The sequence below is a fragment of the Squalius cephalus genome (genome assembly GCF_949319135.1).
Source record: "Squalius cephalus genome assembly, chromosome: 1".
NCBI classification, from domain to species: domain Eukaryota; kingdom Metazoa; phylum Chordata; class Actinopteri; order Cypriniformes; family Leuciscidae; genus Squalius; species Squalius cephalus.
This window is the reverse complement of record NC_137122.1, coordinates 20,261,241-20,288,965: the sequence shown is the minus strand read 5'-3', so window position 1 is coordinate 20,288,965 and position 27,725 is coordinate 20,261,241. Positions and strand designations below refer to the sequence as shown.

At 38.7% G+C, this 27,725-nt stretch overlaps 2 protein-coding genes across 4 annotated transcripts in view; both read left to right on the top strand.

The window, feature by feature from the left end:
- LOC307164176 (pregnancy zone protein-like) overlaps positions 1–27,725 on the top strand; it is an 88,881-nt gene that overhangs the window by 38,384 nt on the left and 22,772 nt on the right. The gene's annotated exons all lie outside the window — the stretch shown is intronic.
- LOC307164229 (caspase recruitment domain-containing protein 10) lies at positions 272–26,778 on the top strand. Of its 2 annotated transcripts, none has more exons than XM_079880798.1 (24): positions 272–380; positions 5,105–5,326; positions 7,671–7,808; positions 8,235–8,421; positions 9,438–9,576; positions 10,126–10,296; positions 10,367–10,486; positions 13,747–13,872; positions 13,978–14,145; positions 14,810–14,902; positions 14,992–15,028; positions 16,374–16,414; positions 16,526–16,614; positions 16,690–16,736; positions 18,253–18,373; positions 18,506–18,662; positions 20,027–20,150; positions 20,868–21,108; positions 22,477–22,549; positions 22,632–22,734; positions 22,837–22,995; positions 23,869–23,975; positions 24,058–24,173; positions 25,068–26,778. In XM_079880798.1, the coding sequence occupies exons 1-24, from the start codon at positions 374–376 to the stop codon at positions 25,270–25,272; spliced, it is 2,991 nt and encodes a 996-aa protein (XP_079736924.1). In that variant the 5' UTR covers positions 272–373; the 3' UTR covers positions 25,273–26,778. The 2 variants fall into 2 exon arrangements, with proteins under 2 accessions (XP_079736924.1, XP_079736925.1); XM_079880799.1 differs by having other exon boundaries at positions 22,477–22,543; positions 25,068–26,720.

Below are 27,725 nucleotides of genomic sequence, written 5' to 3'. Positions count from 1 at the left end.
ACTCTCTGACTCTGACCCGCCCGGAATATGACTAATTACACTAGTGAAATATTAACACGAACATTGTGACACAGAGTTTACAGTGTGCCTTTAATCAGTCACACTCATATGTTGAGTGACTCAGGCATTTTTACGATTATTATAGTCTACCTTGGAGACGGAGTGGTATCTTAAAGAGATAGAGAGAGAGAGAGAGAGAGAGAGAGAGAGAGAGAGAGAGAGAGAGAGAGAGAGAGAGAGAGAGAGAGAGAGAGAGAGAGAGAGAGACCGGTTGCTCATATCAAACTTGACTTCTCGTCTTCTCTGATTTGTGTCTGCAGTGTTGCTGTTGTTCTTTCCCTCTCTCATCTCGTTTGCTCATCTGCTGTGGATCATGAGCGGTAAGATGTTTATCTGATCAGCCTCATCAGCTGCTTGATGAATCGATTCATAATACAGAATAAGATCAGTGTGAATCAATTCAATGTTTGATTTAAAGAACGATACTTTGGAATTGTGTGACATTATGGACCAAAACACGTTTAACCTTCAAACTTGATGAGTTTCTTCTGTTGTGTTGTTGTTTTACTACTAGCCCAGCTAACAAAAATATGTTCTAAAAACGTTTTGATAACGTTCCATTTCTGAATGTTCTATTTTTTTTCATGGTCATGCGAACATGAAGGGAACAATCAATATTGTAAACATTATGGGAACGTTATTTTGGAATGTTTTTAGAACGTTCTGAAAATGTAAAAAATGTAACATTTAAATTGTTTTAGACGAACATCCATTAGATACAAAAAAAAAAAAAAAATCCATGAATAATGTGTTATGTTTTGCACTACATTATTAAAAAACAGATAACTCTGAACGAAGGTTCTGTTAACATTACTACTGCTAGAACGTTTGTTCATAACTTTTGAGAAAACCTTAGCCAAAGTTCTGAGAACATTCCCTGTTCGCTGGGTTGTTAGTGTTAGTATAGTGTCTGTAGTAGTTTTATGTTAGCATTGTGTTAATATTACCGTAGTGTTGTTGTGTGTTTTGTTTGTAATGTAGCCTGTAGTGTTAGCAGTGTGTAGTTGTAAAGTTCCCAGCTGTGGATTCCTTCACTATGAGACATTCATTGAGATTCCTGCATGTGTTTGGACCTGCCTCACCTGAACAGAGACGCATACAAACCCCTCACACACCCCTAATCTTCATCATCTCTCTGGTAGATGTTTATTTGTGTGTGTGTGTGTGTGTGTGTGCTTGTAAGAAAAAAAGCTATGTTTCAAAAATCTTTGAGACAAAGTTGATAGTTACATGAAATGTAACTGATATCTCCTGTTGGTGTGCAGGTATCGGCAGGCTTGGGTGAAAATGAAGTTTGTTTTCCATAGTTCCTCTGGCAGTGTTATCGCACTGTCTGTTTGATGATCTCTCGTGTACAGTGAGAGGATGGTACCACCTGCATTCTTCTGCTGTGAGAAAACTGCTCTCTTACAGTCCCTCTTTCGGGCCTCATGCAGTGCATTAACATGTTTACGTCTATGTTTTATGATCATGTGGATCTACGATATTTCACCTTCATCATATGCGTTCACTTCAATCTCATGAAAAACTAGCTATTTTAAAGGGGTCATATAATGGTACATGTACTTTTACAAGTTGATTGTACTGAAATGTGTGTTGGCAGTGCCTGTACACAACCATCATAAAATGATAAAAATCCATCCAGTGTTTTTTTTTTTAAATCTCCTTATATGTTTTCCCCCGTCTCAAATCAAGCCGTTCGACCTAGTGACGTCACACGGTCGGACGCCCCTCCCACGATTGTTGATTGACAGCAGCATTTCAACATAGACCCGCCCCGGCCCGCTCGTGAGCGAGCTGTCAATCATCATAGTCCGCGCGTCATTGTTGATACTGGAGCACTGTCTATGAGCAGAATGGCATCTAAGCGATTGTGGTGTTCTGTTCTTGGGTGCAATAAAGAACACAGCAGTCATTCTGATGTTCCTAAATCCGAACCGCTGAAGACGCAGTGGCTGAGTTTGTTTTTGAAGGGAATATTCCCCACGATCAACGTCAATGCTTTCATGTTTGCGCGAATGATTTCACACACCAGACTGCTCGAGGGTCAGTATAAAGATGGTTTTGCTAAGAAGTTGCTCCTGAAAAAATGATCGGTACCAACTATTCGTGTTCCTGCTGCACCTCCAGAAGAACTGAAGTGAGTGTAATCTTTGCAAATCGCTTGCTGCACGCTTCACGAAGAATGCGTCTGTTTACACTCAGGGTACATTACGGCATGTTTTCTATGTACAACGTTCTCGATATAATTCATAATCCCACGTTTATAATGAACAACGCGTTATGGTTATTGTGTTACAAACGGTGTACGCACAGAACAGAGGGGCGGGGTGAGCAAAGCTCATTATCATTTAAAGACACATGCACTTAAACAGCGTGCTGAAAACAGAGCTGTTTTAGACCAGGTAAAATGAGTGTTTTCTTACAATACTAATGAAAATTTTTAATTAAAGTATATTACAAACTTTTAATTTAGACCATAAAGAATCATATTAGCTTGTACAAAAATGTCATTATATGACCCCTTTAAGAGATGTTGTATTAATTTGTACGATGTGATACGGAAATTTTCTTTTCAGAAAAAAACAAGCATGAACTTTGGCGAACGTTCTGGCAGTATATGAATAGAATGTTCATTCAACATTATCTGGTCTTTAATAAAGTTCTCAAAACATAGGTTTTTCCGTGTTTTAGCTGGACATTTTAGCTGGACGTTTGTCCAAGTTTGAACAAAAATCAAGGACCACAATAGTTAATGCAACTTTAATGTGTTATCCTTGACAAAGGAGTTTTACTACTTTATGGTTACTGTATTGCTACTTTTTATGTCAAATAAACTCAACTCAACTCAAAACTTAAATTATCAGTGAATTGCCAGCAAAACAAAAAAAAGAAATCTACGAGTTGTCATCAAAATTGGAAAAGAGCTACGAATTGCCGGCAAAACATAGGCTAAAATAGTTTTGAATTGACGATGAAACGTAAAATAGCTACGAATTTAAGCCAAAACATTAAATGGCTTTAAATTGCAAACAAAACATAAAATATGAATTGCCACCAAAACATAAAATTGATAAAAATGGCCACCAAATTGCTATGAATTGGTGTGAGAGTGTGTTGCATGCATTTGTGCGCCACAGATTTGGACTTATTATTTCTGTTGCTGTAAATCTCCCATCACTGTCCAGTCATTGTGACCATGAGATCTGAATCTTTTGAATCGTATTGTCAAGCAATCTTGTTCAGAGATTCACTCACCGATTCACTGACATGAAATGTTTCATGAGTGAGATGGTTTTGACTGTTTTATTTATTTTAAATAAATGTGCTTTTACCAAAGGGGGCCAAGAAGAAATTAATTATTTTAATTCCATTATTTGTTTGGGCGTTTCACTTTTTTCTAATTAAGTTAATTTATGCAGGTCAGGTTTGGAAAAATGGTGATATGGTTGATTCGGGTCAGGCACAGATTTTCTTCACAAAACATCTGTTTTGATGTTTATCAACAGCTTAATTTTCAATGGTTCTTAAAATGTGATTTAAACTAACCCAGCACCTTGATGTCAAAATCGTCACGAAACGTCATGAAATAGGTCAAAAATGACAGTCATATTGACGTCAAAGTGTCGATGTCAACTTGATGTCAAGATTTTGACCTCTGCTGATGTCATTTTGCCAAACAAAAAGGTGAAATGCATGGCCGTACACTTATTACCAGCTTCACTTAAAACTAACCAGATTTACTTTATTTAATTTCCGGTTTAATGAAATCATATTTTGCATTTTAAGGTCACCATGATGGTGGTTAGCGTTTGCTTTAGTTGTGCTCTTGACCCTTGACTCTTTAATATAAACTTTTCTCTGGCTGCTATAATTGTGTGTTTATAAAGCACAATTATTGTAGCTAAAAAAGCCATGAGAAAATGAGATCAGGTGATGCTGGCTGTTTATTGATGATGATGATATCATCATGTAAATGCCTGAATCCCTGATCTTATTCAGTGTCTAATGCTTTGATTATATAGGACATGTGGTTTTAAAATTGTTTTATTCATAACAGAAGTCATTTGATTCTACAGCATGTCTAGCGGTGTTGTTTTTCAAATAATATACTTGGTTTTTAAAAACTATTTAGTGCACAAAAACCTTTAATCACAGTGGTCTCAAACTCAATTCCTGGAGCCAACATCACCTGATCTCATTTTCCATGGCTTTTTAGCTACAACAATTGTGCTTTATAAACACACAATTATAGCAGCCAGAGAATTTTTTATATTACGAGTCAAGGGTCAAGAGCACAACTAAAGCAAACGCTAACCACCATCATGGTGACTTTAAAATGCAAATTATGATTTCTTTAAACCGGAAATTAAATAAAGTAAATCTGGTTAGTTTTAAATGAAGCTGGTAATAAGTGTACGGCCATGCATTTCACTTTTTTGTTTGGTTTATTCCAACCAAAATTCAACGACTGCCCAACGTTGGAGCTTGACGTCAAAGAAACATTGGATTTAGACATCAACCCGATTTTCATTTTCAACCAAAATCCAACGACTGACCGACGCTGTAGTCTATATCCTGTGCCTGCTGGGATCAACATCATGACATCTTGACGTCAAATAAATGTTGAATTGACATCAAATACCAACAAAGCATGACATCAAAATAACATCAAAATGACATCAGCAGAGGTCAAAATCTTGACATCAAATTGACATCAAATTGACATCGACACTTTGACGTCAATATGACTTTAATTTTTGACCTATTTCGTGATGTAATTTTGACATCAATGTGATGTCATATTGATGTTAAAATGACATCAAATGCCCACTGGGAAGCTTTCTCTAAGCTTTTACAATGTGTGCTGTGTGAGTTGTGACCTATAAGCTATTTTTTGACCTACAGTATATATTACCATCTTTGATGTAGCTACTACAACAACCACAAAAACAGGAAACGGGCACAATTTAGCCACTTTTCTTGCCACCTACACCACCTACACTTGAGAAGAGCCCCCTGTGAAGATCTTGTGTTTCCACAGGTGAATGGCTGCAGGGAGACGAGAGCTCGGTCATGACCCCGTCAGAGGAGGAGAAGTGCGAGGAGCTCTGGGAGAGAGTGGAAGGAGTCCGACACAAACTGACCCGCATTTTAAACCCGGCGAAGCTGACGCCGTATCTGCGGCAGTGTAAGGTGATCGACGAGCAGGACGAGGACGAGGTGCTCAACTCCAGTCAGTATCCGATGAGAATCAGCAGAGCCGGTGAGGACGCAGAACACCACACATCAATCACATCACAGCGCTCATAAAGTAGTGATGGGCGCTTTTGAAACGCTGCTTTACCATTGTAACCAGTAGGTGGCTGCAGAGGATGCTTATTGGCTTATTAGCTATTTTCACTCCCTAATATCTATTTTTTCACTCGTTTTGTTTTTAATTAATTTTAAGGCATTATGATTGATAAAATTAATTTGATCTACACCTCAAATTAAAGGGATACTCCACTTTTTTTTGGAAATAGGCTCATTTTACAACTCCCCCAGAGTTAAACAGTTGAGTTTTACCGTTTTCGAATCCATTCAGCCGATCTCCGGGTCTGGCAGTACCACTTTTAGCATAGCTTAGCATAGATCATTGAATCGGACAAGACTATTAGCATCTCTCTCAAAAAAATGACCAAAGAGTTTAGATATTTTTCCTATTTAAAACTTGACTCTTCTGTACTAGTTACATCGTGTACTAAGACCGACGGAAAATGTAAAGTTGTGATTTTCTAGGCTGATATGGCTAGGAACTATACTCTCATTCCTGCGTAATAATCAAGAAACTTTTCTGCCGTACCATGAGTCCAGCAGGCGTAATGATACGACGCAGCTCCTGAAAATAGTCCCCAGCTCGGTAACTTCCAACGCTCCGTGTGCAAGGAGGTTGTCACGTTGGTTATGTTGACGGAAGGTAGCCTATTTTCAGGCGCTAATGGTCTTGTCCACTTCAATGTTGTATGCTAAGCTATGCTAAAAGTGGTACCGCCAGAACCGGAGATCGGCTGAATGGATTCAAAAACGGTAAAACTCAACTGTTTAACTCTGGGGGAGTTGTAAAATGAGCCTATTTCCAAAAAAAGTGGAGTATCCCTTTAAGCTCAGTGCTTTATTGTCATGTGAATGTGAATAACTGTGTTGCAGGTTGATTTAAGGTAAGTCAAGTCAAGTCATCTTCATTTATATAGCGCTTTTAACAATGTATATTGTTCCAAAGCAGCTTTACAGAGATACAAGGATAGTTTAAAGTAACAGAGATTGTTTTGGCTTTATAGCAGTTCTTGAATAAAGTTATTTTATAGCTAAAGTTAATTTGATTGATTCACTTCCGTCACAACGGTCATTAGTTATTAACTTGGGGGCCGCTAACACGACACCGTTTTAACAGGAAACTCTACACAGACTTTAAACGCGAAACCTGTGAGAACGCTGATGGCGTGCACATGCGTATTACGAGTTCAGTCTATTGGTGCCCTATTGTGTGCCCTTAAATGTTCTGCCTGTGCGCCTAAAAATGTTCAGTTAGGGGCTACAGCGCTCCTAGTAAAAACAGTAGGTCTGGAGCCCTGTCATCCCAGCTAGAAAATTTTTTGTTCTAAGAACGTTCTCCAAACATTCTGTTTTGGTTATGTAAACATTAAAATGTCAATGTTTTATTGATGTTAGAGGAACGTTTATGGTGTTCCTGAAACGTTCTTTCAACTTATTTTTAACAACTCAACATTATAATAATGCTATTTTGTAACATTCTAAGAACATAAAAATGTCCAGTTTCCTTAATGTTAATAGAACGTCATTTAAAGGTTAGTATGATGTTCGTTTCAAAAGAGTGAATCAGTTGGTTCAATTGATTCAGCCCTCTGCTCTATTTGTCCCTTCACTAGTGTAAAGTTCATACTTCAGAGTGTGTAGTAAGACAGTACATCCGTTTCGGAAATTCTACAACGTCATAAGATTGAGTCATGGTACCACAAGACGCGTTTGTTCTTACTGTTTGCACTCAGGTTCATTCATTGAAAATCTTCAGCCTCACTTTCCTCACACGCACATCTGGAAAAGTCAATAGGGAAACAAAAAAAAAAAAATTTATCGATTTGACTAGCACTTGACACAATCGGATGAGAACAAAACTTTTTTTTAAGCTGAATGATGACTATTATATTCTAGAGCTGCTTTACAGCTGAAATTTCATAATTTCAAGTTGTTTCATAATTGGTGAGTTTTACAACACTAATATTTTCCTGTTTATTTATGTGAAGCAATCTGTATTCTATAAAGCACTAAACATAAACGTGACTTGGCCTAATATTAGCCCAACACTCATTTACCAATGCAAATTTTACTCTAAATAGCACACTCTCCTCTTTGACGTAATGTTTTTCAGTGTGCTTTGATTTAGTACGCACTCATCCTCATCCTCACATCACATACTATTTAGGATGGATAGTATGTGAATTTAGAAGCAAACCTTCACATTTACAGAGAGAGAATGTACAGTGTGGTGTGATTGGTTGGCGCGTGTGTCAGTATCAGTGTGCAGTGATTTGATTGGTTGTTGTGTGCAGGCCGTTTATTGGACATCCTGAGGGGGCGTGGCGAGCGCGGTCTACAGGCTTTCATGGAGTCACTGGAGTTTTATCATCCGGAGCAGTTCACACAGCTGACCGGACAACAACCGACTCAACGCTGCTCCATCATGCTGGGTGTGTGAATGCGTCACATTTCTGCCGTTTAAAGTCGGCACGAAATGGAAGTTGCACTAGTCTTTTCTCCCCTGTTGTGTGACATATACCAGAGTGAAACGGGACTTGATTTTGTCAATGAGGAATTGACTGGATTTTTGCACATACATTTTTTTAAATACATGTGCTTCACAATCTTAAATCAAAATAACTTCCCCTCCCTCTTACATCTCTCTTCTCTGATGACGTGTGTACTGGCGTGAGGGCAGGGCAACCTGTCAATCAAAACCAGATCCACCAATAGCAAACCACAAACATAATAAAGCCCTGCCCTACATTTGTTCTTGTTTGAGAAGTGGTTTCATGTGGATATACGTCACTATAGGGAAGAAAAGACGACTTCAATGTTTATTGTTTAATGTTATTTTTGTAATATTGTGTGTGTAGATGAGGAGGGTCCTGAGGGTCTGACTCAGTTTCTGCTGCTGGAGGTGCGTAAGCTGCGAGAACAATTGCGTGGCAGTCGTCTGTGTGAGCGGCGTCTGTCTCAGCGCTGCCGTGTGGCCGAGGAGGAGCGCAGCAGAGCTGAACGCAAAGCGCAAGAGCTGCGACAGGACCGGATACAGCAGGAGAGGTACGTACATATACACACAAATAAAGCTCACATAAAGCCACGTCTCAGACAGCCACAAATATTGAGCTCTCTTTCAAGTCTTTGAATTTTAAATTATGTCAACTTTCTCACCTTGGCCAGTATCCTAGCAAACATAGTCGGTTACGTCTCAATTCAAGATATTAAAGATATCGCATGTTTCAGTGTATTGGATCCGTGCATTATGTCTTAAAGTGACAGCAGCCTAATATTCCTGCTATCTGTATTTTTAATGTTAATCAAGCATAAACAAATACAAGGAAATCACTCACTGCTCTTGACTGAATAGCTTTTGTAACTTTAATAATGATTAATCTTTATTTCATTTCTACAGTGACGATTATATGCAATGTTATTTTACATTTGATTACTTTATTCAATTTCTGTACCTGAAAACTAATATTAGAAAGGTGTAAATCTGAATATTTGTTCATATTCTTATTTGACAGTAGTCCTTTTTTGCCCTGAACATAGCACATACCGAATCGTACCAAAACCTTGACACTAAAACCGTGATACAAACCGAACCGTGAGTAATTTGAACCGTTGCACCCCTAATATATATGTATATGTATATATATGTATGTATGTGTCTATATATATATACTGTATATATATATATATATATTATATATATATATATATACACACACACACACACACACACACACACACACACACATACATACATACATACATACATATATATATATATATATATATATATATATATATATATATATATATATATATATATATATATATATATATAAAATGTTAATGCATCCTTGCTCAGTAAAGGTACCCCCCTCCCCCCCAAAAAAAATCATTACGACCCCAGAATTTTGTATGGTAGTGTATGAACATGGTGTTTGCGATGGGAAGGTAATGGGGTTTATTCCCAGGGATTGCATCAAATGATAAAAATGTGTACCTTAAATACAAAAAGTAAAATGCCTGAGTGTAAATATGTTTCTACCTGTGTGTTTCTGGGTCAGGATGAGGCATGACTTGGAGTCTTGTACTCGTGAGTTGGGTTTGCTGAAGGACAGACACCTGGAACAGGCTGTGAAATACTCGCGAGCGCTAGAGGAACAGCGCAAAGCTTCTGTGCGCGAGAGAGAACTACTCACAGAGGTACAATATACGGAAAATTAAGACTCGTCTCCCATGAAATCACCTGTTGATCAGTTGAAACATTTATTGAAGTGTTGACTATATAGTTCTTCAGTGTGAATTAGAGGCGTATTGGTCATGAGAGCCAACCATTGATGGACCATTGATTGATAAGATAAACACTAAACTGTTTGTTGTTTGTTTAATATTCAACAATATTATTGATCTGCCTGCATTGACACCATTATATGAGAACTGAAATGAGCTGGACGATGACATCACTGTTTTCTCCAGTGCGGCTAAATATATATAAATTAACTAAACTAATAACTTTTTTTACAACAAAAATTAACCATCAATGAACTTACTTAAGCTGGACTATTATGCTATTTTCTTCTAGGAACAAACATTGTTGCATTATTTTCCTGTTATCACTGTAAAGCTACTTTGAAACAATCTATATTGTAAAAAGGCACTATATAAATAAAAGTGACTTGACTTGACTTGTTGAGACACTATGAATAATGTAGTTCAGACCTGTACAGAGTTATAGAGGGCGTGTCCGTGCAGGTGGAGCAGCACAGGAAGAGATTGCTGGAGGTGGAGAAAAGAGCAGACGATGGCTCCGCCCCCTCACTGATGCATCATACGAGCAGTGAGGCGTGTGACGGAGCGTCTGCAGGCCCGAAGGAGACGCCGCCGCTCACTGTGAGAAAGACAGAGCATAACTCTGGAAATCAGGTCAGTCACAAGACTCTCTCAGCTCATCATTACACTTACAGGAGTGTGAGTAATGTGTGTGTGTGTGTAGGCTCTGTTGGACATCCTCCAGCAGGACCGGTGGGAGGCGGTGGAGCAGCGGCAGGAGTTGTGCGGCACCATCGCCCGACTGCAGGGAGAGCTGGAGAGCTCAGAGACGCAGAGAGAGAGAGTAAGAGGAAACATCTCGGTTACGTATGTAAGCCTCGTTCCCTGAAGGAGGGAACAGAGACATGAGTCGACCATGCCGAATGATTGGGATCACGCTTAGGGAGCCTGTCATCTTTGATTATTAATTAAACGAGTCAATGCACATTAGTGTGTGCAGATATGCATCTCGCGCTCCGCCCCGCAGCACGGGTATAAATACGGAAGCGGATGCAGGCACCATTTGTTTTTCGCTGAAGAGATTCAGTCTCCTCGCACCCCTCAGGAACCTGACGATCAGGTTGTGTTTCCCTACGGATTTTCCATCAACTGCATCGTGATGTGCGGCAATAGAGGCAACATGCACTTTGAGGGTGGAGGGAGCCTTCACTCCAACCCAACTTGCAGAAAGGATAGTACAGTACAGATCGAACATCTTCGGGGGTCTTCTCTGTGAAGAACACCACTCAATGAACAGGTTTCACTTCAGAGTGTAAGTACGCCTCGTAGAGGGTGCTCTCGCAGAAGTGATGGTGTTTATGACAGCTTGTGGTAGATCACCTAGAACCTCCACGTCCCGTCCAGGGACCAGACATGGAGTTTCCAGAGGTCTGGACACGGGTGCCATACGGTGCCCCGTCTCTGAGAGAGGAGGTCCTCCCTGAGAGGAATGGGAATGTTGAGAGGAGCATCAGTTCAGGGAACGAGGTCTGGTTGGGCCAATAAGGAGCAACTAGCAAGACCTTCCTCCCTGACTTTGCACAGTGTCTGTGCGAGAAGGGTTACTGGGGGAAACCCATACTTGCGTAGGCCCCGGGGCCAGCTGTGTGTCAGTGCATCCGTGCCGAGGGTCCCCTCGGTCAGGGAAGAGAACAACTGGCAATGGTCTGGAGAGGTAAACAGATCTATCTGTGCGGCCCCCTAAGTGGTCCCAGATCAGGCGGCACGATTGAGCAGGCCGGGCATATAAGTGGCACAAAGCGACCGCAGATGCTTCTGACTCCATAGGAGGAGATGGCGGGTGAGTTGCGACATGCGAGGGGAGCGTAGACCAACTTGATGGTTGATGTACGCAAACTCGCAGTGTTGTCCGTACAGACCAGCACATGCTTGCCAAGCAGAGGCTTCTTGAGGCAGTTCAGAGCAAGGTGTACCGCAAGCAACTCGAGGCAGTTGATGTGCCAATGCAGTTGGGGGCCCGTCCACATCGCCGCTACTGCATGCCCATTGTATATGGCCCCCCATCCGGTGTTGGAGGCATCTGCACAGCATACCTGGACACTCGTTCTAGGGGCACTCCGGCCCAGAGAAACGAAGGGTCTGACCACAGGCTGAGGGTTTGGCGGCAGGCTGGGGTTATTGTCACACGAAGCGTGCCGCTCTGCCACTCCCATCTCGGGACTTGGCCGTGAAGCCAGTGCTGAAGCGGTCTCATATGAAGCAAACCCAGTGGCGTTACTGCGGCTGCGGATGCACCAAGAGCCTCTGAAAAAGTTTCAGTCGGACCACTGTTCTGCTCTTTATAGTATTCAAGGAGTTCAGCACTGACCGGACACGTTCATCTGTGAGGCGTGCCGTCTGGTGGAAATCCAGTGGGAGTCCAGCTCCATACCGAGAAAAGAGAGTTTGCCCTTTTCCCAGATGACCCGAAGACGCAACTGGCAGAGATGCCAGAGCACCAGGTCCCCGTGCTCGCACAACTGCTCCCGGGACTGCGCTAGTATCAGCCAGTCGTCGAGATAGTTGAGGAAACGAACACTATGCTCTCTCATGGGAGCAATGTCAGCCTCTGTGACCTTCGTAAAGGCGGTTGGCGACAGGGTCAGCCCGAAGGGTAGGACTTTGTACTGATACGCTTGACCCTCGAACGCAAAGCGCAGGAATGACCTGTGTCACGGGAGGATGGAGACATGAAAGTACGCGTCCTTCAGGTCGATCGCTGCAAACCAATCTCAGGGACGGATGTATTCGAAAATGCGTTTCTGCATGAGCATCTTGAACGGAAGCTTGTAAAGGGCCCGATTCAAGACTCGCAGGTACAAGATTGGCCGTAACCAACTGCCTTTCTTGGGTACAATGAAGTATGGGCTGTAGAAGCCGGTCTTCATATCGGCTGGAGGGACCGGCTCTATCGCGCCCTTCGCCAGTAGGACTGCAATCTCTGCATGCATGACAGGGGCCCGTTCGCTCAACACCGTAGTGTAGTGAACACCCCTGAACTTGGGTAGGTGCCAGACGAACTTTCCAGGCTAGGACTGCACGATTCTTGAAGTGAATCGCCATCATTAAGAAATGAGATCGCGTTTATGTTTGAATCGAGATCGTGATTTTTTTTCGATTAATCGTGCAGCCCTATTCCAGGCTTCCACAAACTGAGCCAGGGGGACCAAGGGCACCATTCTCCACCTGGCCCTCCTCCAGGGGAGGGAGTGGTGCGGTCAACATCTCCTGAAGAACTCGTTTCTCCATCCCTGGGTGGCCCGTCTCAGGGACGCTTGTTCTTGCACTTGCCACCTGGCCTGGCAGCGACTGAGCCTGAAGCCAACTCCATGCTGAGGCCTGGGTGAAGGGCCTAGTGGGAGCTGAGGCGGCAGCAGGGTGATATATATATATCAGCGCAATATATTCCACTCCTACCAATACAACTCCTTTTGTTTTGTTTTTCAGTGTCGTACAGATGCTGTATTTTTAACATAATGTTGTTTCGCGATGGCGGGTTATATGTTATGTCTGAAGAGGCTATTTGCTAAACCTCTGCTAACCCCCTGTCTATAATCGAAACTGGTCTGCAGGACATTGCATGTTACTCAGTCGGTCACATACAGATTTGCTTAGTTTGCGGTTCAGTGTTTGCTCCAGTGTGGTTTGAAGATGATGTTGACTGCTAGAGTTGTTATCACGGGACATGGTCGTACCTCTGGATTAACGTTAACTCCTGGATGATTTGCATTGATGTGGTACTTTAGAGTTGACGAACTCCGGTGATATGCAAATTCCTTGCTGCAGACATTGCAGACGACTTTATTTTTGTCAACACTTCCATCAGGCCGTTTTTTATAAGTACGTGTTCCAATCAATTATCCAGGCTGCGCGTTCTCGTCTCCCTCCTTCATTTTACAGTCAAATGGTGGCTAGAACGGCTCCGGGTCAAAGGTCAATACGGAATAGATTAATCTGTGTTATTTTTTTTAACGTTTTATTTTTTTTTCAGATTAATTCATCGAATTCATCGTTATTTTGACAGCCCTTATATACATATTTATCTATATATGTGTGTGTGTGTAGTTGGCGTCTCAGTGTGAGCAGCTTCAGCTGCGGCTCAGGACTCTGCAGCTGGACTGGGAGACGGAGCAGAGCAGGAGTGTGTCCTACTTCACACAGATCATGGAGCTGGAGAGAGAGAGAGACCAGGTACACACACACACACACACACACACACACACACACACACACACACACACACACACACACACACACACATACACGTCAACTCTTCTGTTACTGTGTGTGTTGAAGGCCCTACGCAGTCGTGACGGTCTGCAGCTGGAGTTCACCGACTGCCTGCTGGAAAAGAACCGTCTGCGCAAACGCATGGCGGAGCTTCAGAACAGCCTGGAGCAGCAGCAGAGAGAGACGGAGAAGAGTCGGGAGCAGAGAGAACAGAGCACCACCTGCCTGCACTGCGTAGGACTGCACCACTCACTGTCAAACACTACACAAGCAGCTGCTCGCCAGTTTTAGTATTTTTTCTAGAATATTTAAAGTGTCAAAATACGAAACATAAAAAAAGTTTTACAAATATTTACATTTTTAGTCATTTACATGCCCTTTTAATGTCTTATTAATATACATACATATTTGTTTTTTAATTATTGACATTACTTTTAAAGATTTTATTCATTTACGTGAATATTTAAGTTTTTAATAAATTTACTTTTAGACTAAAATACTTTTAAGGTCTTTATCATTTTCATGAAAATTTACGATTTTATGAATTCCGTGATCTTATTAATATACATAAATATTTATGTTTTTAATATTTGACATGACCTTTTTAAGATTTTATTCATTTTCATAACTTTTTAGGGTTTTAATTAATTTCCATGACTTGTTTAGATCTTTTTTTTTCTTTTGTTTTACATTTTTATATATCCATGTTTTCCATGGCATGGGATCCTGGTTCTTCAATAAAAATAACAGAATTACTAATTAAAAATACAATATATGTCTGTTTACATAGTGAATTTTAGCTGTTTTGGTTTGTTTTAGTTTTGTTTAGTGTACATTTATCTGTTAAATTGAATGCTGTCACCTCAACAGATCCTAACAGATGTGTGTGTGTTTGTAGTCTCATCTGTCGTTGTTCAGTGAGGATCAGTGTTTCGGGCCGTGCTGTTCAGTCGATCTGAGTCCCAGTCCACTCACACTCAGAGCTCAAAAGGTCAGAGTTCACACACACTCACACAAAATAACAACAACAACAACAACGGTGTGTACTTGATCTCTCATGTTGTTATTTTGTTTTAACAGTCAACCTCTCAAGCTCAGATCTGTGAGCTGTCTGAAGGTGAGTGTGTGTGTAGTTTCAGTAATATTATCAATTTGACTGCACTAACACCATCGGATGAGAACAAAACTTTTACTAACTTTGTCACTTAGCTTTATAGTGGAATTTAATTAATTTCCCAGCTAACAAAATATGTTCTAAATATGTTACTTTTCTAAAAATGTTAAGGAAACATTCCATTTTATAATTTTGCCAACATTTTGGGAATGTTACTTATTCTCTGAACATTCTGAAACACATTTTGAGCTAAAACGTGTCACGAGTCGCCTGCAGCGCGCTCGACAAGACGGAGTAGCAAAGCAAAACAGTCTTTATTCAGAATTCTTAACACTCAGGAGAACTAGCAAACCACATAAAGTATACTGTATGTACACATGGCAAACATAACCATACACAGGTGATACTAATAAGTAACCATAGAAACAAACAAGGAATATAATCAGTAACCAAGGAAACTGAAAGGAAACAGAGCAGGGAAACAGGAACTAAAGGAAATAATAACAGAATTTCAAAATAAGTGTCCAAATAACGAAACATAAAAATGTTCCATGAGCTATGTACAAATAATGTTTTGCGCTAATGTTTTGAGAACATTATTAAAGACCAGAGCGAATGTTCTGTTAAAGTAACTATTCATAAATTTGAGAGAACCTTGCCAGGACATTATTTAACATTCAGGGTTCATAATTGAAGAACTTTGCAACATTGACACTGTTATCGAACTAAACTGAATCAACATTGAATCGAATTAGTAGAGATGTTTTACAGCCAAAAATTTTTATTTTTCATAATTGATGTATTTTGCAACATTATAATTTCTTTCCCAGCTAATAGGGAACATTCTCGTAACTTTGGCTAACATTCTGTCAAGGTTCTCTCAAAGTTACGAACAAAAGTTCTTCCAGTAACGTTAATAGAACGTTCTACGTTTTCTGGTTTTAATAATGTTGTCAAAAGGTTAGCACAAAAACATAATTTATACATTGCTTATGAAACTTTTTAGTTGGACGCTCTTCTAATGTTTTTTTAAACATTACAACTTACTACTTGTTTTAAAATGTTTAACATTCCCTTAATGTTTTTGCTAACCTTCACATAAACAAGAAAACATTTTTAAAACATAACTTGATATTTTGAACATTCTGAGAACATTCAGAAATAACGTAACGTAATAACGTAAATTCCATAACTTAATGGGAACGTTATCAAAACGTTCTCAGATCATATTTTTGTTAGCGGGGTCCTGTTTATTTCTGTGAAGCTGCTTTGACACAGTCTGTCTGATATGAAGCACTATATAAATAAATGTGACTTGAACTGATGATGTTGTGTGTTTGTGTCACAGACTTTTACTGCTCAAATTCAGAAGAGAATCTGCTGACGCCGGTGAATAAAAAGAACATTTTACTATATGATGTGGTGATGATCATGAGCTAAGTTTGAATTGATGAATTGAATGATATTTTCAATCTCACAGTATGTTTTGTGATTGTGCAGGAGTGTAACACGGAGAAGGACATCAACAGACTCTCGACATTCCCGTTTCCTCCCTGCATGAACTCCATCCACCGAAGAGCAAATGTGGAGTAAGACACGCAGTGGAGAAAACAGTGTAAATATATGGGATTCACTGGCGTCTCACTGTCTGCCTGTGTTTGCAGGTTTGATCTGAACTCTTGGGGGAGCGACGAGAACGAGACACATACAGGTGTGTGATACAGCCGTCTGTCTGTCTGTCTGTGTATCTTCCTCCACGATGGCAGAGAAAAATTATTCTTTCTTCAACAAATTCTGAATTGAATCTTATGAACTGCAGAATCAATTCTTGGCTTGCTATGCTACTTATGTCTTCTGCTTACTGCTTATTTCACACAAAAAAACCTTGAATTAGTATGTAAACCCCTATAAATGTCAGAAAGGTTGAAGCAAATTACTAGGCCAATCACTGGCTTCATTGCACAGCATAATAATCAAACAGCAATAATGCCAAATAATATATTTTTTTAATCTCATAATAATATTTTTTAATCTCATAATTTCGATTTTGTTTTTAAAATCTCATGATTTAGTATGTCATAATTTCAACTTTTTATCTCATAATTGTGATTTGCTTTTGGCTTTATGTCATAATTGTGATTTAATTCTTTTTTATGTTATAAGATTGACCAAAGCTTTTTATTTTTATTTTATTTCAGTTTTTATTCAAAATTATGACTTGGTATGTCAATTTCAACTTTTTATCTCATAATTATGACTTTATAATGTCATAATTGTTATGTCACAATTTTGACTTTATATGTAATAATTTTGACCTTTTATGTCATAATTATGATTTAGTTTGTCATCATTTTGACTTTTTTTTATAATTATGACTTTGTATCTCATAATTATGACTTATTTCATAATTTTGTCTTGATGTCATTTTTTTTCTTATGTTATAATTGTGATTTACCAAAGCAGGATTTTTTCCTTATAACTTTTTATGACTTTTTATCTCTTAATTTGATTACTTTTTATCTCATAATCTAGACTTTTTAAGTCATTATTATGATTTACCAAAGCATGATTTTCTTCTCTCTTATGTGGCAGGAATGGGCTCCCATAAGTTTCTTTGCTCTTCTTTTAATACTGACTATTGTATGTTTCGAAGCTATTCAGAAAGTTGACTATGACTTGACCACATACGATTAATTATTTTTTAATCAGATTTGTATTCACTGGCCTATTAATTGCTTGTCTGTTGTCATTTTTAGTTGATTTTGTGTTAAAAAATGTATTTGATGATTATAAAGTGTCTTTCGTGCAGCACTTTGGTCAGTGTAAAAGTTTAAATGTGCTTTAGAAATAAAATTAACTTAACAATTGTTTTAATTAAATATTAATATTGTTATTTTAAAAAGTACTTTATAATTAAATTGAATAAATAAATAAAATATTTAACGTAGTAAAACCGTTAAAAATAAGTGTTCAATTGCTGTTTTTGGCATTTTTGGTATTGAGAATATTTGGTGTTGAGCATTTCACAAGTATTTTTTCCAGCTACTGAAATTTTGGTATTTTGACTAAACTAACCCCTGTTGTGTATTAATTTGTAACATAATTGAGACAAAGTTGCATGACGATGCTTTCAGAATTATTTTGCAATCAAATCTTTACCTTGTGAATCAATTTTAATCGTGAGGCCAGTGCAGATTCACATAATATACTGTTTGTGTCTGTTGTAGAGGATTTAGACTCGTGTCTGTTGAGTTCGTGGAGCTCCCTGCCGTCTCAGCTCTTTCCTCCTGACGTGATCAACGTGATCGAACCTTCATCATCCTCATCCTCATCTTCATCCTCACCACGGTACGAGCTCTTCATCCTCACTGAAAACAGGCTGCTTTCACACTAGATTCAGCTGATCTGAATCAGGGTTCGATTCCACCAGTGGACACTAAACTTTCCTCTCGTCTCATTTGTGTCTCGTTCGTTTCTCAGCTTGGCTCCAGCGCTCTCCTCTTCGCCCAAAAGCATCAGTCTGGCGGGTGACATCACCATCATCGGGGGCAACCGGACGGGCGTGTTCGTGCAGACGGTGAGGGCGGGGTCACCCGCGGAGCGATGCGGTCTGAAGGAGGGTAGAGAACTGCTGGAGGTGAGAGACTGGAAACTGTTTCATGTTAGACAGGAAGTTCCTACTTCACTGAAACACATTTTCACTGCACATACTTGCAGACATGATAATAAGCATTGAGGGAGACCAGAATTAAAGGTGCATTGCATAATATTTTGGAGGATCTGTTGACATAAATGCAATATCATATATATATATATATATATATATATAAAACTGTTTTCAGTGGTGTATAAAGGCCTTACTTAATGAACCGTTGTTTTTTATTACCTTAGAATGAGCCATTTCTGTCTACACACATCTCGGGTCCGCTTACATCGACATGTTGTTCTTCATGCACAGATCTAGCTAAAGTCAGCGAAAAAACACTGACACAATGATGAACAAATAACAATAATATTCGCAATAACGTATTGTTTTACTGAATAATTAAGTAAACCTAATTTCTGATTTTATCTTTGTAAAGAAACCACCGCAACTTCTGTTGGTTGCAATTCGCAACCTCACCACTAGATACTGCTAGAAATCGCACACTGCACCTTTAAGAGAGTTTCAATAATATAATTGTGATGTTACAATTGCATGAATCACAGCTTCTAAATCTTTACTTGAAAGAAGATGCGATAGATTTTCAACTTTGCGATAGAACTCAAATGGAAAAAAGCTTGCTCTAATAACAGTGCTAATATGTTTATCAAAAAATAGTGAAGAGTCAAAGATCACTCCAAGGTTTTTGATTCGTTTACGTACACTGGATGAGAGAGGACCTAACCGGGCTTCCAGAGCAGGGGAGGAATTTTACAGGACAACCTAGAATTAAAACCTCTGTTTTATCCTCATTTAGCTTCAGAAAATTATTTGTTATCCAACTCTTAATATAATTTACACATTTCAATAACACATCAAATGAAACAGTGCTGTCAAGCCTTACTGGAAGGTAAAACAGAGAATCATCTGCATGACAGTGATATGAAATGTTGTATTTCTGAAAAATGTGGGCCAAGGGAAGCATATAAAGGGAAAACAATAAAGGTCCCAAAACGGATCCCTGTGGCACACCACAAAAATGTCCTAAATTTACAGAAAAAGTCCTATTCTCGAGGTAACAAGCGAACCACTGTAATACAGTGCCTGTATCACAGTGAAAATAATCAATATCCAGAGAACAACTGTGATTGGTCCATCCTGAGCAGGACTGAAAAAGTTACAGGTATCATGTGACAATAATTCTGGTTTGGAGAATAATTTAAACCTGAATAATGACAAGACAAACTCTAATAGACACTGAATAAAAAATTCACAGTGAATATCTCAAATAGGAGGTTTATTTATTAATAATCAATAATCAATAATCATTTGAATGCTTGTTTTGTTGTGTGTGTTAGTTGGATCAGGTGTTGTTGGGCGAGGGTCATGTTCGCCTCAGTCAGTGTACGTCTGAAGTGGCTCATTTCTCACTACAGTGGTGGACCGAACCTTACGCACTCAAACACACACACAACCAGGAGGGTGAGAGACAAACATCCAGTTCACTACACAATGTGACGTTTTCACTCAGTATTTGTGTCTTGTTTTCCAGCACAAACATGTAAACCTTCTCAAATCAAGATACGTTTACTAGATATATGCAAAATGAAGTAATATATTAAGTGTTGAAATTGATCGTAATGAAGTGAGTTTATGCTTAAAACAAGAACAAACATCTACCAAATGGGGTCAGAAAAATAAACTTGATTCAAAGGGCAAATAAGATTATTTTTCTGACTGCATTGGTATATTTGTTCTTGTTTTAACTCACTTCATTTTGGTCAATTTCAACACTTAATATATTACATAATTCTGCATCACTAGTAAATGTATCTTGATTTTAGAAGGTTTACATGTGTGTGGTGGAAAACAAGATACTGCAGAAGAAAAATATACTTTTTCTGTTGTTTGGTTCTCCGGTTAAAACTCCTAGGCATCAATACACAAACAAAACTATGTGAGATATTAATGTTATTGCAAAAAAATGTATCTCATGATTTTGTCTTTTTTTGTGACAGATTATTTTCAACTGCTTTAAGAATTCAATTTTATTGTATTATTTTGCAGTACAATGCATTTTTTTCCATGTAGAGTATATACATAAAAAAGTAATTAAAAGAAAAAAAAGTAGAGAGAGATCAGAAATATATCAGAAATGTCTTAAGATCATTTTTATCTAATTCATTCATTTTCTTTCAGGTTACTCTCGTTTAATGGCTGAACTCTCGTCTCCATCCTTCACCGGCGCCGACTCGTTCTATGTGCGCGTGAACCTTGACCTCAGTTCCCACGGCGACCCGCCGTGTCTCAGGGTTCACTGTGACGATGTGTTGCACGTCACCGACACGCGTTATAACGGCAAATATCAGTGGCGCTGCGTTCGCGTGGACAAACACACGGGGGCGCCCCTGCAGGCCGGAGCCGTGCCCAACTACAACCGGTACACAAAAACACACTAAACACTGAAATATTATAAAGAATTCAAATAAAATACCTTTAACTCTTCTGAACATAAACGCCTGTTCACACCAAGAATGATAATTATAAAGATAACTTAATAAATTCTGTTCATAAGCGAGCGCTGCCATTTTGTCGTGTACCGCTTTAAATGCTCGAGCTTGTTAAAGCAGGATGGATTCTGATTGGCTGGAAAAAAAATCGTTCTGATAATGATTCCAACTATAGCGTTTCTCTGTGCCGTTATTATTATATTTGTGGTTTGGATTCTACTATTCTTTTATATTGTGAACGATTTTAAGAACTATATCTTTATCATTATAGTTATAGTTATCGTCCTTGGTGTCAACAGGCCCTTAATCAAGTAAAACGTAAATAACTGGTGGTCCAGGGCCGGGAATAGACACTATATTTTTCAATGTTGTGAGTATTTGTTTCAGATATTTATTTGATGGTTGATGACATCACATAAACAGCTCTAATAAAGCAACAAATACTCAAAACATTGAAAAAGATTGTGTTTGTTATATAGCCAATCACAATTCAGTATGTAAATATGCTGATGATGTCATCGCTGTGGTCAGCACCGCAAAAAAAAAAAAAAAGAAGATTTTCTTACCTAGTATTTTTGTCTTGTTTTCCTTTACAAATGCATTATTAAATCATGATACATATACTGGACATGCAAAATGACAAGATATTAAAGGGATAGTTCAGCCAAAAATGAAAATTAGCTGGTAATTTACACACCCTCAGGCCATCCAAGATATCGGTGACTGTCTTTCGTCATTAGAACAGTAAAGAAGATTTTTTAGCTAAACTTATGGTCTTTGGTGATTCATAGCATGCAAGTCAAGGGTGCTGTCCCTTTAAGAGAACAAAAAGCAGATACAAAGACACAAAAAGATTCCCTGCGGCTCCTGACGATATATTGAGGTCATATGTAATGCCGAGTTCAGACCACATGATAGTTTTTCAATATATATTTTTATAAGTCACTGTCAGGTTTTGCATTTTAGACTTCCTTTCATATTCTTATCGTGGAGTTTATGATTTAAATGCAAACAAATATCTGCCAAAAATGAACTTAATTCAAATTTTGACAACTTTATTTTATCTGAGCCCATTAGCAGATATTGATTTCATTTTAATCATAAATTCACTTCATTTTCATCAACTTGTCATTTTGCCTCTCCAGTAAATGCATATCGATTTAGGAAAGTTTAGATATTTGTGCTGTGAAAAAAAGAGATATATTTTTGGTAATATGATATTGAATTTCTTTGTTAAATGTCCGTCTGATGTCAAATAGAGCATGTCAGGAGTCTGAACGGGTGTTTTTCTCATTCAGAGCTCAGCAGCTGCTGTTGGTGAGACTTCGAACGATGGCGATTGAGCAGAATCAAGGCAGGAAGAAGGTGATGGTCTGTCTTTAGATACCTGTCTGTCTCTCTGTCTGTCTCTCTATCACAGATATTGAGCTGTTTGCTGTGTGTCTGTCTTCAGTTCTGTAAGAAAACCCCCGAGCACATTCGGCTCATTAAAGCGGTCGCTTCAAACTATCGTGCGATCGGCTCGTCCAATCAGGTGCTCTACACACTCAGTAACCGTAAGCCCCGCCCACTTCTACAAGTCAGACAGAATAAAAAGAACACTAAAAGCCAACATTAGCAGTGAGTGTGTGTTTGTACATGTATTTGTGTGTGTGTAGGTCATGAGGAGCAGCTGATCCCGTTCAGTCTGGTTCAGATGGTTCGGGTCTCCAGCAGACGGCCGGTGGTTTTCTGTCCGTCTCTGCTGTCGCGCGGGATCATCGAGCGGCTTCTGCAACCGGCCGAATCCGGTCTGGACTTCAACACCTGCCATCCAGGTACACAATCTCAGCGTCAACTAAACTAAGAAATATTAGGTAACACTTTATTTTACAGTGTCCTTGTTACATATGTTACATGTACTTACCATAGTAATAACAGTAAATTATGCATAATTACATGCAACTAACCCTCAACTAAACCCTAATCCTACCCTAACCCTATAGTAAGTAAATGTAGTTGCCTAATATTACTCAGTACTTAAATATATAATTACACTGTAACAATGACACCTTAAAATAAAGTGTAACCAAATACTATTGTTAACTAAAACTAAAACCATGTTACTTGTAATAAAATAAATGTTAACTGATATAATAATACAAAATATATAAATATAAATGAAAATGTTGCTTTGCTGACGTCATATAATTTTAATTAGATCTGAAATAAATACCACATACACATATTAAAAAAAAAAAACGACTAAAATGACAAACTTTTACAAAACAATGATACAGGGGTCGTGACAACTATAATACTACTACTTAAATGGCAAAAACTACTAAAAATGACAAAAACACAACACAATTACTACAACTTGAACTAAAATGAATATAATGGAAAATATTAAAACTAGTTCAATATCTTTATGTATACTATTACTAAAAATGACAAAAAAAAACTACTAAAAATGACAAAACACAAGAAAAAATATATAAATGGGAAATTGAAAAAAAAAAAAAACTCAATCAAAATATTAAATACTATTAAAAATACTTTAATATTACTAAAATTAAACTAATCTTAAAATGAAAAATGAAAATATAAAATAAAAACTTTGTGTTCACCTTTTTGTTCATAATGTCAGGAATTTATTATACATTTTATGGATTTTGTTCAATTATTATTACTCTTATCATTGTGTGCAGAGCCGCTGGAGGGTTGTGTGCGTCAGGATAAAAGTGTGTTCCTCTTAGACTCTTCAGATCAACCACTGGGAATCAAACTACAGAGTATTCAAGAGGTTATTAACCAGGTAAACACACTCACACACACAAGAAAACACACTGAGAGCCACCACTGTGTTAAACTCTGTCTGTGTGTGTGTGTGTGTTCAGGACAAACACTGTCTGCTTCAGCTAGGCTTGAATCATGTGGAGAATCTCCTGAAGCAGAGCATCTATCCCATCATCATCTACATCAAACCCAGAGACAAGAAGGGCCGCAAGTTCAGGTGCGCATCTGTTTCTGTCTGTCTCTTGGCATCGTGAATTAAACTGAAAGCGCCTTTTAAAGTTCAAGTAATGTAGCAAATGTGATGTGGAAGTGCAATTGAATTTGGAATGTAAGAAAGTAGATTTACAATAAGCTGAAATTTATATAACTGTAATATTTCAAATACAGAAATTGTCAAAAAAAAAAAAATTAAGTTTTGAAAAAAGTTCAAAAGCCTGAAAGTTTGAAGGCCTTATAGATGAAAATGGTTAGTGGATAAAGATGATGTAGTTACAACATCAGCCCAACCTTGAGCTTTTGATATCACGCAAACATTAAAGGGATACTCCACTTTTTTTGGAAATAGGCTCATTTTACAACTCCCCCAGAGTTAAACAGTTGAGCCGATCTTCGGGTCTGACGGTACCACTTTTAGCATAGCTTAGCATAGATCATTGAATCGGACAGGACCATTAGCATCTCTCAAAAAAATGACCATATCATTACGCCTGCTGCACTCATGGTACGGCAGCAAAGTTTCTTGACTATTACGCAGGAATGAGAGTATAGTTCCTAGCCATATCAGCCTAGAAAATCGCAACTTTACATTTTCCGTCGGTCTTAATACACGATGTAACTACAGAAAAGTCAAGTTTTAAATAGGAAAAATATCTAAACTCTTTGGTCATTTTTTTGAGAGAGATGCTAATGGTCCTGTCCGATTCAATGATCTATGCTAAGCTATGCTAAAAGTGGTACCGCCAGACCCGGAGATCGGCTGAATGGATTCGAAAACGGTAAAACTCAACTGTTTAACTCTGGGGGAGTTGTAAAATGAGCCTATTTCCAAAAAAAGTGGAGTATCCCTTTAAGAGCCCAATTAAACCCGTGTGTGTGTGTGTGTGTGTGTCAGGAAGCTGTTATCAGGGCACAGAGAGGAGGATCTGATGGAGGCGTGTCAGATGGAGGAGCTGCAGCTGGAGACTCTTCCTCTGATGTTCAGTACGCTGGAGCCCAACACGTGGAGCTCCACAGACGAGCTGCTCGCCGTCATACGCAGCACCATCCTGATCCAGCAGAGGGCCGTGGTGTGGCTGGAGCAGGAGCGCGTCCTGTAGACATCATCGTGCAACTCCATTCAACATTCATTAGTCTACAACTTTTCACAATACATATTGTTCCAAAGCAGCTTTTCAGAAAATGCATGGTTTCAATCTGGAAGTAATGATGATGCATCCAGACATGCTTTACACTAACTATTATTTTAGGGGACAGATGGTTAATGAACATACTTGATTATATATGTATACTCAAATACTCCATAATGTGAATAATTTAATATGAATATTTATAACAAACTGATTCTGGATTTTTCTGGATTGTTTTTGTGTTCATGTTTTATATCATAATTTCACTTCGAGCTTTGTTGTAGTAATTAAGTTATAGTAGTAAACTTCTATAAGAAAAGATTCAGAAAACATGGCCACAAGTGTTTACAGATATTTAGGGTCCGTTTACACGTTTTTAGCAACACTGTCGTTTCGGCCACTCATTTACACGACAACTGCAGTTTGGGGGCCCGAAAACGCAAACTTTTTCAAAACAATATCTTTATCGTCTCAGTAGTCCAGTCATTTTAAGCCAAAATGGGGGTCAACCTTGAACAAATTGCAACAAAAGCAAACTCAACTGATTTTGTATCCTCAATATGTCCTGAGTAAGGAAAAAAAAGTCCAGAAGAATCCCATTAGGGGAAAGTTTCAAAAAAGACCCAAATATAGCCTATTCATACGCCTAATCATTATTTTTCTTACTTGAATTGGGTAAAAATGTTAACCTTTAGATATCACCATGAAAATTACTGAGTTGATTACTTGCATCAAGAAAAACAAAAAAATGTATTACAAGTTTTTTAAAATTGTTATAAGTCATATAAGTCATCTTGCTTGATTTGGGACGTCATGCCAAATCTTATGATATTCAGGTTTCCCACATCGGCCATTTTTAATTTTGTACTAAAATGCTGTATTTTATGAATGCATAAATGTATCATTACAAAACTTGGCATGGGTCATCAACATGATGCCCTGAAGGAGCCTGCAAAGTTTTGAACCATCGCCACCTAGTGGTCAAATAATTGTTTCAAATGCTTATAACTCTGTGTGGTTGACTCGTTTTTTACGCGCGAGTCCTCTCCTTAGGTTCCTGAATCCTTGCCTAGTCCACGATACCAAACATGCTAGGTTTCGCCTTACTGTTTGTGTAGCGTTGTGATTTAGCGCTTAAAAAACATTTTCCAATATCTTTGAAACCGTTGGACTAATCAAGACAAAACCACTGTTGAGTTATATGTTCTCATTAAACATATAATTTATATTTTGTTATGTAGCTTGCTGTTATTTTATTTATTGTTTAGATTATACCAACTGTTGTATTGTATCATATGCCAAAAATGTGCAAGAGTTCATTGTGCGCATGTGTGAACAAACGGGACTTTTATTTTGACTCAAGTTGTTGAATGTAAAACTCAGTACTGAGTACTTAGTACGTGTTGCTGCTCCCTCGGGCGCTGATGTTATACCAGCGCGTTGAGATGTAAACGAACAAAATAAATAATACTAAGAAGTTTTATCTGGATTTTCTTTAATGGATGGATGACAAAAACATATTGCACATAGACATGACGGAGAGAAATGAAACCTTAACAGGTTATGGGCCCAGGCGCGCCAATGCTACAGGAGGAAGATGGCAGAGGTTAGTTTTCGACGGAGACGAAAACAACTACGAACTATGGGAAGTAAAATTTCTTGGCCATCTGAGAATAATGGGTTTAAAAGAAACAATACTGTCTACCGGGGATATAGACGAGGAAACAAATGAGGAGTGCTACGCTGAATTAATCCAGTTTCTCGATGATAAAAGCCTGTCACTGGTGATGCGGGAGGCGACTGATGACGGCAGGAAAGCTCTGCAAATACTTCGAAGTCACTACGCCAGTCAGGGTAAGCCTCGAATTATCGCCCTATACACTGAACTAACTTCGTTAAAGAAGGAATCTGACGAGACGATAACAGACTACATTATCCGAGCTGAGAAAGCGGTGACTTCCCTAAGAAACGCAAAAGAAGTAATAAGTGACGGACTGATAATAGCTATGATCCTAAAGGGCCTGCCAGATTCCTACAAACCTTTTGCTATCCATACTACACAGAGTAGTGAAGAATTGACTTTTTCCCAGTTCAAAAGCAAACTAAGAAGCTACGAAGAGACAGAAAAATTTGATGATAAACCCAAATCTGACAATGTGATGAAAGTGCACATAGCATCCGTGACCTGCTACGGATGTGGAAACCGCGGTCATATTGCGCGCGATTGCCGCCAAAAAGGCGTACCTAAGTGGTGCAGCTACCATAGAAGTTCAACACATAGTGATGAGACATGCCGCCGGAGAAAGGACGGACACAAAGATGAAGCAAAACAGGCTGCGGAAAAACAAGAGGAGCATGAGAAAGAACAAACATTTGTGTTCAAAGTAAGTCAGACATTTCTTCCAGATAATATTACGAAAAAT